Consider the following 10,215-nt stretch of genomic DNA (forward strand, 5'->3'; position numbering starts at 1 on the left):
TAACGTCTTTGGTTGGATAATGGCACTAGATACATTAGATTAATTTTTAAATATTTATTAATAAAAAGGAGATATTCAAGAATAATGGCTGTACAGTGCAATACTACGTGCTACATAGCAAATTAAACTTTTATTTTGAGTAGTATTTGAAAAACTTGTTAATATACATGCTCTGGAGTAAAATATCTGTTCTTGGTCATTGACAGTATACTTCCTAATGCATTCTGATACAAAATGTATTCGTTACTTTTTGGTAAGTTCAGTTAAGTAGCCTTCAGCAGTAATCTAGGCCTCTTTCAAGTTGCTATGTATTTTGATCTATGTCACAAAGCAATTTCATCAGAAAACAAAATGAAACTTTTGGAAACAAGCCACATTCTATGGACAAATAGCTCCAACACTCGCCTCTAAATGAAGAGCAGAAACTACTGGCACGCAATTCAGGAATGACTGAATCAAAAAAGTTTGGTCAGAGTAACCTTCCAATCATCACAAAGTTTATTTTGCTTGGTTTGGCCAACAGCAGAGCACAGATAACAAGTTCAGAGTTTTTGTAATAATCAAAAATTTATTGGGAATTTGTACAGAAAAAAAACCAACCCATGTACAGAGGTAAGCACTGCTCAAGCTTGGGCATTTTACAGTCAACGGCGTTTTATAGTCAAAACTGAACTGTGTAACCTTAGGTAAGTTTGGTGTCTTAAGAGATAAAAGATGTGTTTTCTCTGTTCAGACCAGTCTTTGTGAAATTCTCCCTCTACGAGTCTCCAACCTACAACAGAAAAAAAAGAAAGCATTACTAGCATAATGTACTTCTAAAGAAAGAAGAACATAAGGCTACGATGACATGTTGATAGTGTTCATACATAGTTATACTAGTTGGCAATTAAAAATGTAGCATTTAAAATACATGAGGGCAAGGGATTATTTCTGATCACGAGACTATCCATTTTTCTATCTGTTAAAAGAAACAGTAATGGGAAGGTATACTAAAATCAAAGTACAAATATTTCTTTTTTTTGTTGTTTTCTCTTTTTTTGTAATTTTTTACGATTTTTGTAATTACAATTTTATTTTTTGTAATTTAATTGTAATGTAAATTAAAAAAAAATACCCCCAAAAATTGTAATGTAAAAATTGTAATATTATGTACAAAATACAAATATGGTAGACAAAGTCAACTTCTCTAAGGTGCAATGGGCTGAACATTTCAGGTGTCCATGCTCAGTGTTTGAAACTGTAACTATGTTCTGTTGTCATTTTAAATATCTCCTTGGCCCTGTGGTCGAACCTGTTTGGCACTGCCTAAGTTGTGTTGCTGTCCATCCACTAACAGTCTGTTGAATGGGATGATTTTCATTGCAGTTTTCTTCATGGAGTACCACCGGTCACGCCAGGTTACCCAGGTGATGCCATTGTCATATCCAGCTGGACCAGCCTCTTTCGATGTGTACACACCACCTAAAAAATATCATTTGGAGCAAAACAGTTAGTTGCTTTCTACAACAGTTAACGTGCCCATAGATTTTTTTGGTAGTAACACCTCCATGGCATTCCTGGGCATACTAACAGGCCACATTCACTACTCTTCTTCCCTTAGGTTGCCTCTCTCAGGACCAGGACTGATTCTCCCAATTTGGGCTGGCGAGTGGCCACTAGTTCCTACTGCTGGTGTTAACAGTTATTGCAAAGAATGGGCTATGCCAGCTTTGAGAAATCCAGATGGCAAAACATAATGAAAGTGGCCCATTCCTCTTTGTCACTGAAACAGTGTCCTGGGTTATAGGTATTTAGAAGATACTTTACCTATATAGTATTTGCCATTGAGGTGGCCAGCATGACATCTATTCATCCACCATCCAGACCCATCTTCCTCAGCACAGTTGCCCTCAAACTTATCATTGTCATCATCATAGGTGCTGAACCGCATGCCGTTATGAGAGGTTAAAGATTTGTCACTTGCATCATCTCCAAAAGCAAAGCCATCAAAGGCATCCCCAGCTTCACCACCAATAAAGTAGGCATAAGTCAGTCGATACTTGTCTTCTTCACTTCCCACTTTGAATACGGCGTAGTCAGCAGTGCTGTTAACAAAGGAGAATGGTGAATGTGAGCATGCTGTATTCCCCGTACATGCATGAAATGAAAAATTCATAGGAGTTCAAACCGCAGAAAAGGCATTGATGGCATCCTAGCATTTGGAAAGGAATTGGTTTTGCAGGATTGTGCCTCAGTATATGACATATATCCAACCAACTTTTGTGCTCCGGTATCAGATGTGTTTTCTGACTACTGGTCTTCAGTGATGTAGGAAAGATCTATATTATATAAACACACACACACACACGTGTATCTCCCAGGTTCATAATGCTGAGGCTTATGTAGGTCATGAGGAAATCTTTCATGGGTGGGAGGAAGGAGTGGATGTCTCAAGAAATAGCAAGGATAGTAAGCCCTTCTGGAAAATGGAATACATAGAACAGGAAAGAATAGAATAGAATAGTTCAGTTGGAAGGGGCCTACAATAATCATCTAGTCCATAAGATGCATAAGATATGAAGAAACGTGAAGAGAAGAAACAGATTCCTTCTGCCAAATAAACTAGAGCTGCCAGCACGTGGCCTTCAGACACGCAAGTGCAACAAGTCACATACAGTCACTGCTGCCACAGCTGTGAGTTCAGGAGCCAAAGCAGTGTCCTGTGCATGCTAGCAGGTCTAAGGGCTCATCATTTTTTCAGATGATGTACAAACTGATGCAGCAGTGGGAGCAGAGGTTTTGAGCTGTCACTTTCAGAAGCATTATGAGCAAATACCCTTTTTTGCCACTCCAGTCCTCCAGTTCTATTCGTAAGGTGTATGGCAGAGTGGACTGCGTAGTTATCAAATGAATCTTCTCATTGCCCAGCCAGAATTCAGTGGTGTCATCAGGAGACAGATGCCCAAATCCTTCCTTGTACTGAACCCAATTTTTCTTGAAGTCCTCACTCCCATCCAGTCTCTGGGGAAAAAAAAAAGGGAAAAAACCCAAAATCAAAAACCTCAATCAAAAAGATAGGTATTTTATGGAGGTAAATAAAAACCAGTGCTGATGCAATAAGCTTGCTCATGGAAATAATACATAAGTGGCATACCCTCTGTAATACTGTCCAGCCGTTGCCATATGAGTCAATCTCACAGTAGACGAGGAATGACTCCTGGGCTCTTTGAGGCTTGATGAAGTAAAGACCACTTTTTCTGGCACCTTTATTTGCAATGTCTTGACAATCTGAAGTAAAGATATCCAAAGGATTATTTTATCCAGCTACAGTGCTATCCTCACATTTATTTGATATTGTAACTTTCTTAGTGCAAGAAACACAATTCATCTAAATGTCACTGTTGCAAAGTTAGCTATTTAGTCCGCACATCTTAATGTCATTGCTATAAAAAATACTACTGAAGGTCACAGGACTTGTGTAAGATGAGGAAGAATCTGTTCTCACATAGACTTTAAGCAAAAATGTAAAATATAGTTGTCGCATTGATTTCTACAGCAACAAAAAAGCACATTTGAAGCCAATGGGATAATTAAATTTTTTTTCAGATGACTTAGTAGAAATGTGATAATGAGTTATCTGCTGTTTGTGCTGAGTCTGTGGAAACTCATGTCCCTCGTGTTTATCATGCATTTTGGCCATAATAATATTTGGCTGTAACAATAATCATATTTTGGCCAAAAAGGCCAAAGGAGCAAGTGAGACTTCTGTTCCATCTGAATGCCTTGTTTGCAGAGCATTCTACCCGGTACTTACTGTGATCAAGGCACTGGTTTCATCTTGCAATTCATCAACTTGCAATCTACTATATTTTTGCAGGCGGCTACGGCCCGTAAGATTACAAACAACCCATTGCTGTGATGCCAGCTGGTGATACTTGTAACTGAATTAACCCTCCACCATACAAGAAGCACTTTTTGCACCTCTTCCAGTTGTCTCATGTATTTCAGCTGTGTCTCTGCATGGCTCCTGACAGTGTGACTCCAGCTGGGCAATCTTCTCTTTCAGCTGTGCGATCCTGTTGCTGTTCAATATATGTGTATCTGTCAGCTGTCTGGACAGAGAGACATAAAAATGGCTTGTTGTTCCAGCTGTTCCTGAATATGCATTTCCCTGCACACATGCCTCACCTCTGCAGCATGCTGCCACACACACCTCTGTAAAGGGCTGTGCCTCTATTAGCACTGATGTTTAAAGTTGAGGAAACTAGTCAAAATAGGAAAGCACACGCTTAACCTTATGCAAAACTTGACTAGCCAAATATGGAAGCACACCCTTATGCAAAACTTGACTTGACTCTAATCAGCAAAACTCAAACCAGTATGGATTTATCTCTATGGAAAGTTTTTCTTTGTTCTCTTAAAGTAAATGATAAATTACTCCTCTTTGATTATGGATGCACGTGTAAAACATAAATGCTGTAAATAAACTGCTGCAAGTGGCAGAATGCTTAAATTGTTTTTGATGTAATGTTACAGAAGTGGAATTTTTTCTACATTCAGGTCAAAAAACATACCCTTAAGATTTAGAAAGTTAACGATTTTCTAATGTTAACGATTAACTTTTCAATTTTATTTTCAACATCAATTTACAAAAAGCTACCAGTGAGTTTATAGTTACTTATATCAATGTAACTAAGCTGATTTTAAGGGATAGATGCAGCAAATTTAGTCAGGGTGGATGGCTGCACAAATATTCCACACATTGCCTTACAGCACAAATTCATATAAATAAAATCTCCAAAAGTCATGAAAAAAATTGTAGGAGTAACTGGCACAGGAAAAAAAAAAAAAAGAAAAAAAAAGAAGCATAAATAAAAATATTGCTAGGCTTCCTGACATTCTTGTCTTGCTCTTCCTGCACAGCTAATGGCTTATGCAGATGAGCAGAGAATGAATATCAGGCCCTCAGGATCCTTCTGTGTCTTGCTAGGCAGCTACTAATGACAGTGTGGGCACAACGGTCCACATGAGCACAAAAAACCTTTCTGAGGGAGCCTTAGCTGCACTTGATAAAAGCACAGAAAGAAAACAATTTGGACTGTCAAGTGATATAAAAGGTGGAAGATACCTACTGTATAGTACTTTCATGAGACAAAATAGTGTTTTCATATCTGATAATTTCTTCAATTATTTTCTTTGACTTTTGAGTGAAATCATCAATTGAATCTGTAAAACAGACAAAGGTATAAAATTATTGCAATTAGGCAAATTAAAAAACAGAACTACATAAATTATATTTGTCAGTTGTGTACTTGTTTTTATATTCTTACTTGGTAGTGTCTGCTTCTCTGGAGGATAGAGGCTTTGGATGTGTTGAATCAGATGTTCTACTGTTCCTGTGGAGTTAGTAACTTGCTGTAAAATTCTCTCCATTTCCTTCAGTTCATTATCCATAGTGAGATGGTATTTATTAAAGAAATCTGCAATGCCACAGGTTGTTGGGCAGTAGCTACCCTAAAGAGGAAAGAATAATAATCAGCAATTGTTTCACGAGCAAATAAAGACAAGCAGAATATTTGGTCAGGGAACTTTGAGGTGCCACTTCTATAAGCGATTGTGGATGAAAAAGGGCAGGCATCCACCGCTTCGTCTGTGTTCGAATTTCCAGAGGCAGTTTACTTTCACACTGTGTGCACACACAGCAAGAAAACAGTGCATGCTGTTACTCGGAACATCTTCTGTATATACGCTTTCATCAGCAGTGCAGTCTCCCATACGCTTTTACCAAGTGTATACCGCTATTAATAAATAACGGGTTGAAGGACAGGATATTTAGTCAGTATGGAAAGTAACAATGAGGATCAAGTGATACTGGTGGTTAATGATCAGCGTAGAAAAGCTTTAATTAGACTCTTAAGATAAAAGAAAATGGTTTAGGTACTTACAAATCGTTCATCTAATATGCAGCAGTTTTCTCTGGTAGCAATGTACTGAAGAGAAGAAAGAAGACCATTTTCAGTGAATTTTCTCTGATAGCACTTTCGGTGCCGACACGTTTTCTAACACTGTGTATTCACTCACCGCCATGCTGGTAGAAAAGAGGAGGGAGAGGAGAGGCCCCAGGGGAGCCCAGCTGCACCACCTCAGCACCATCATGCCTGTCCCAGCGGGTGCAGCTGTGCCCTCAGCAGCCGAAAATGTTGAGCCCAGCACTGGGCGGCTGCGGTTTAAGGCAAGAGGCTGAAACTGGGGGCGGGCACTGGGAGGTGGCGGGAAGAGGTGGGGTAAGGGGTTGAGGTGGATTCCCAGAATTTGCACACCTCTCTTCCCATTTTCAGAACCTGTTTCCCACTTAGCCGCTTGATCTCTGCTCCAGCCAGGAGGTCCTGGGAGGCAGGGGCGTGAGCAAAGGCATGGAGGTGCTGCTTCCAGCAGCACGAGTGTAAGGAAACTCACACACAGCTTTGGAACGGGGGCTGGCAGACATTTCACTCAAACAGCCCAAGGAAAAGCCACAATAGCTATATCTGAGTTATCTGTAACAACTACCAATACCCTAACAATAAATATTATTTTGCAGTTACGTAGCACTTTCCTGCCACAGATCTCAGTGTACTTTGCAAAAAGAACCATCATCATTTTCCCTAGTCTGCAGATGACAAAAGTAAGGCAGAGAAAAGTATGAAGTTATGTTGGGCAGTGGCATATCTGGAAAAGAAGCCTGTGGTATTGCTCACAGGCAATGAAAGCATGGATCTTCTCTAACCTTCAGCTCAAGGAGTCCATTTGAATGACTTTGGTCAAAGTTTCCTAGCTGGAGAACTAAGGCTGTCATATCTGCCTTATTCAATATGCCCACAAGATGAGTGACACGCTTCCTCTTCTGCTACCGGCTTTATCCCAGCCAAATTATTTTAGGTATGTGCTTCTGCTTGCTATCTGTATGTATAGCCTTAATAGCTTTCTACTCATGCCCTGCACCTGATCTTTAGGCTGTGGCTTCTCCAGAGAAAGCCCGATTTTTTGTCTGTGCGGTATCAGGTGTGGTGAGACACTGTTGAAGAAGCTTTTGACTTCAATACACGTTTGACCAAATGATAAAAAGAACAGAGGGGCCGAGGCTCATTGCTAGATCTGTCACTGGCTTTGTGATTTCAGGCAAACGACTTCACCTCCGTCCAGCAGGATCAGTGTTTCAAGTCTGCTTCATAGCAAAAGCACTCTGTAGGAGCTGGATTGTTACAAAATTAGATATATGGTTTCAAGTTGCACCAGAGGACATTTAGTTCGGGTATCAGGAAAAATTTCTTTATTGGAAGGGTGGTCAAGTACTGGAACTGGCTGCCCCTGGATGTGGTGGAATCACCGTCCCTGGAAGTGTTTGAAAAAAGCATAAATGTGATGCTTAGGGACATGGTTTAGCAGTGAACTTGGCTGTCCTGGGTTAACAGCTGGCCTTGATGACCTTAAAAGTCTTTCCCAACCTAAATGATTCTATGATTCTGTAATTATGCCATGAAACATGGAGAGTCCCTGACCTGTATATTCTCTTTTCATCTGGTCACATCTGGTCAACCAGATTCCCATCATGTCCGACGATGCAGCCACATATTGCCAGATGGAAGTCTGAGCATTTATGATGCTAAAAATCAAATTTATGGCATTATGTGAAGCTGAAGCACTGTTCATGGGAAAGCCAGCTTTCCAGTAACTGTACTGATGACCAGTGAGTTAGCTGCCAGGCTGCCAAAAGTCCTTTCCAAAGGATGTCAGGTGCTAGAAGTTTGCCCTTCCAAACCTGGTATTAATTACATTCAAGGATCATGTGCAGAATGTGCTTCTGTTGTCCTTACTGATATAAATAGAACATGGCTCCACCTTCTACATGGTTAGTTCTGTTTCCTAAAGAGTGAAAATAAAGTAAATAAAGCTCAGTAAAAGTCTACTTGCTCTTGTGTTTTCTGTTATTGCTTCATTAGCACTGTTAACATAGACTCAGGAAACTACCAGCGAATCTCCTTGCCACTGCGGCTCACACATGGAGCTTGCTTTGCTGCTTTGTTGGCTGCAGGTCATGACATGGGGTCCAGAGGATCCTGGAGGTACAATTGCAGTGGCTGTACACCACTAGGATTCCCTTAGATATGACAATATAGAATGAGTAGGTTGCTAGTATGAACTTTGTAAAACGACTGGCCCAGAATCAGCCACAGCTGTACACTAGAGTGCAGATGGGCACGTGATGTTCATGTCACAACAGGTGAATCATATAATGCAGTCCAGGTATCCCGCATTCTTTAACAGAGTAAAGAACATCCCCCTCCCTTTTGTCATTAATAGTAATACATATAGGCTTGAAACTCTTTCAGAAGAGTATTTGGTAACAAAATACAGAAAAATGCGTCTTGTGTTCCCATGCAAGAATGTAGTGGTTCAGAAAAGATGACAACAGCCAACACTGGCAGTAATAGCTTAGCTAACCCTGAGATAAAATGCCTAACATTTTAGAATTAAAACATAAGAATGGCTGTAATGAAATAATGTCTTTGTATAACTAGAGATTCATTGTTTTAGATAATTGGCTAGTTGGGTGGGTAAAACAAAAGGTCATTATGCCTGCAAATGGTTTAGGAATAGGAAAACTGAATTTTCAGTGAGGTGCTTGTGTTACACAAAATTATCACTGTATATATTTACATCCATGAAGGAACCTATTTTAAACATTGCCCTAATGATTACAAAATATCTGTACAATGCATTTGTAAGTGTTGCCTATTTGTATTTCTGGTTGCAACTGCTTGTACTTCTTAGCAGAAGATGTAAATATGCAAGCTTCAGGAAATTTTTGTTTGCTTTACTTGATTACATGGTCATGATTTAGCCTTCAATAATTAATGCTTTCATATATTTGCTTCCTTTACTTTTCTTCTATGGTTTCACCTTGCATGACTTAGAAATAACTTATTCCTGCTTTTCATTAAGTTGAAAACAACATGTATTCTTAGTGGAATGGCTATGTAATATTTTTCCTCCCTTATCACATACCATTTTGTCTTGGTTTGTCCTGGCTGCAAAACAGCTGACCCACTTACCAAACAAACGTGCCAGAGACCTCGTTGTACCTGAGATGTGTCCAACATAATTTGACTGTGTTGATTTAATGGCCATTTTTTTTCTTTCCAGGAAGTCTATTTGCTGATTTGGTAACAAATGAGGAACGATTCATGTAGCAGTCACAAAGAAGAGTTCTCAAAGTCAGTTTACTTTTTTCTTGCTATTTATTTTTGAGTAGATAGTAAAGATGAATCATTATTTGTTTAAAAGAGCTTTCTTCAACTCATTTTTATCAGCATTTTTGTCAAACAGCCACTGCGAGACTATCCAACATCTTCCCATTATTCCTAGTAAATCTTCCCTCAGAAATGCAAATCAGAGGAAATATGCTTGTATATGTAAATCAGTTCCTGGATATCTGAGTATTCTTATGGCTGTCTTGGACAAACAACTGTTTATGGCTTATACCTACATGCCTTAAGAATCTAACTTGAAAAATCAGTCTACAACATTTCAGAAATGCTTCAGTAATCTATTTTAACGTTTCTATTGGAGTAATATTATTTTTTTAACTGAAAGCGTTTGGTGGACATGACATAAACGGGCATTTTTTTCAGATGCTCCAGAAGTTAATTTTCATATGTGAAAATAAATACCAACAATAAATGTTGAAAAATCCCGAATAGTAATACTGAAAAAAATTGCCTACTTTGCAATCCATCACCAGTATGCATTACCCTGCTTGTACTACTAACAAGATACACAGCTTAGTGGGTAAAAGCTAGGTCAATCAATGAGTGATAATTAGGATGAGAAATAGAGATGACTAAAAAGCTGTCTACTATTGAAGTTAGGCCGCTGGTGTGTTACAAAACCAACTGCAGAAAAGTGAAAATGAAAAAAAACCAACTTTTGTAACTCCTCTTTCTCTTTCAATACTCAAAACTTGGGCAAAAGGTAAATCACAACATTTTTGCCAACTGGGTAGTCCACTCTGTGCAACAGACTTCTTCACCTTTCCTGAAGTGAAATGCCTGGAGGATTCGTGAGTCAGCAAAAACCAGTTGCTGTGCATGGCAGAGGCTTGAATTTCTTCTCACTTATGACACCAGTGCAGATATCCACTATGCTTCGGTTCAAATACAGGCTGGAAACAGTCGCTGCTTTGAAAACTGAGTGAGG

The 10,215-nt window shown here is 39.2% G+C and overlaps 1 protein-coding gene across 1 annotated transcript; it reads right to left on the minus strand.

The window, feature by feature from the left end:
• Positions 1 to 547: 547 nt before the first annotated feature.
• On the minus strand, positions 548 to 6,204 carry FGG (fibrinogen gamma chain). The gene is made up of 10 exons (XM_027804508.2): positions 6,061 to 6,204; positions 5,925 to 5,969; positions 5,310 to 5,493; positions 5,112 to 5,205; positions 3,961 to 4,091; positions 3,134 to 3,267; positions 2,816 to 3,000; positions 1,807 to 2,084; positions 1,292 to 1,461; positions 548 to 772 (listed from the first exon to the last, which is right to left on the minus strand). Exons 1-10 carry the CDS (start codon positions 6,133 to 6,135, stop codon positions 758 to 760), a joined length of 1,311 nt encoding a protein of 436 aa, XP_027660309.2. The 5' UTR covers positions 6,136 to 6,204; the 3' UTR covers positions 548 to 757.
• Between the last annotated feature and the right edge of the window lie 4,011 nt (positions 6,205 to 10,215).

This window comes from Falco cherrug, chromosome 1 (genome assembly GCF_023634085.1).
Source record: "Falco cherrug isolate bFalChe1 chromosome 1, bFalChe1.pri, whole genome shotgun sequence".
Lineage (NCBI taxonomy): Eukaryota > Metazoa > Chordata > Aves > Falconiformes > Falconidae > Falco > Falco cherrug.

Excerpts from the sequence above, each read along its gene's own strand:
- FGG (XM_027804508.2), bottom strand. The coding sequence starts at position 6,135 with ATGATGGTGCTGAGGTGGTGCAGCTGGGCTCCCCTGGGGCCTCTCCTC. Across the intron at positions 3,268-3,960 it reads ACATGAGACAACTGGAAGAG|ATTGTCAAGACATTGCAAAT; the intron begins GTGCAAAAAGTG and ends TCTTTACTTCAG. Across the intron at positions 1,462-1,806 it reads CAATGGCAAATACTATATAG|GTGGTGTGTACACATCGAAA; the intron begins GTAAAGTATCTT and ends GATATTTTTTAG.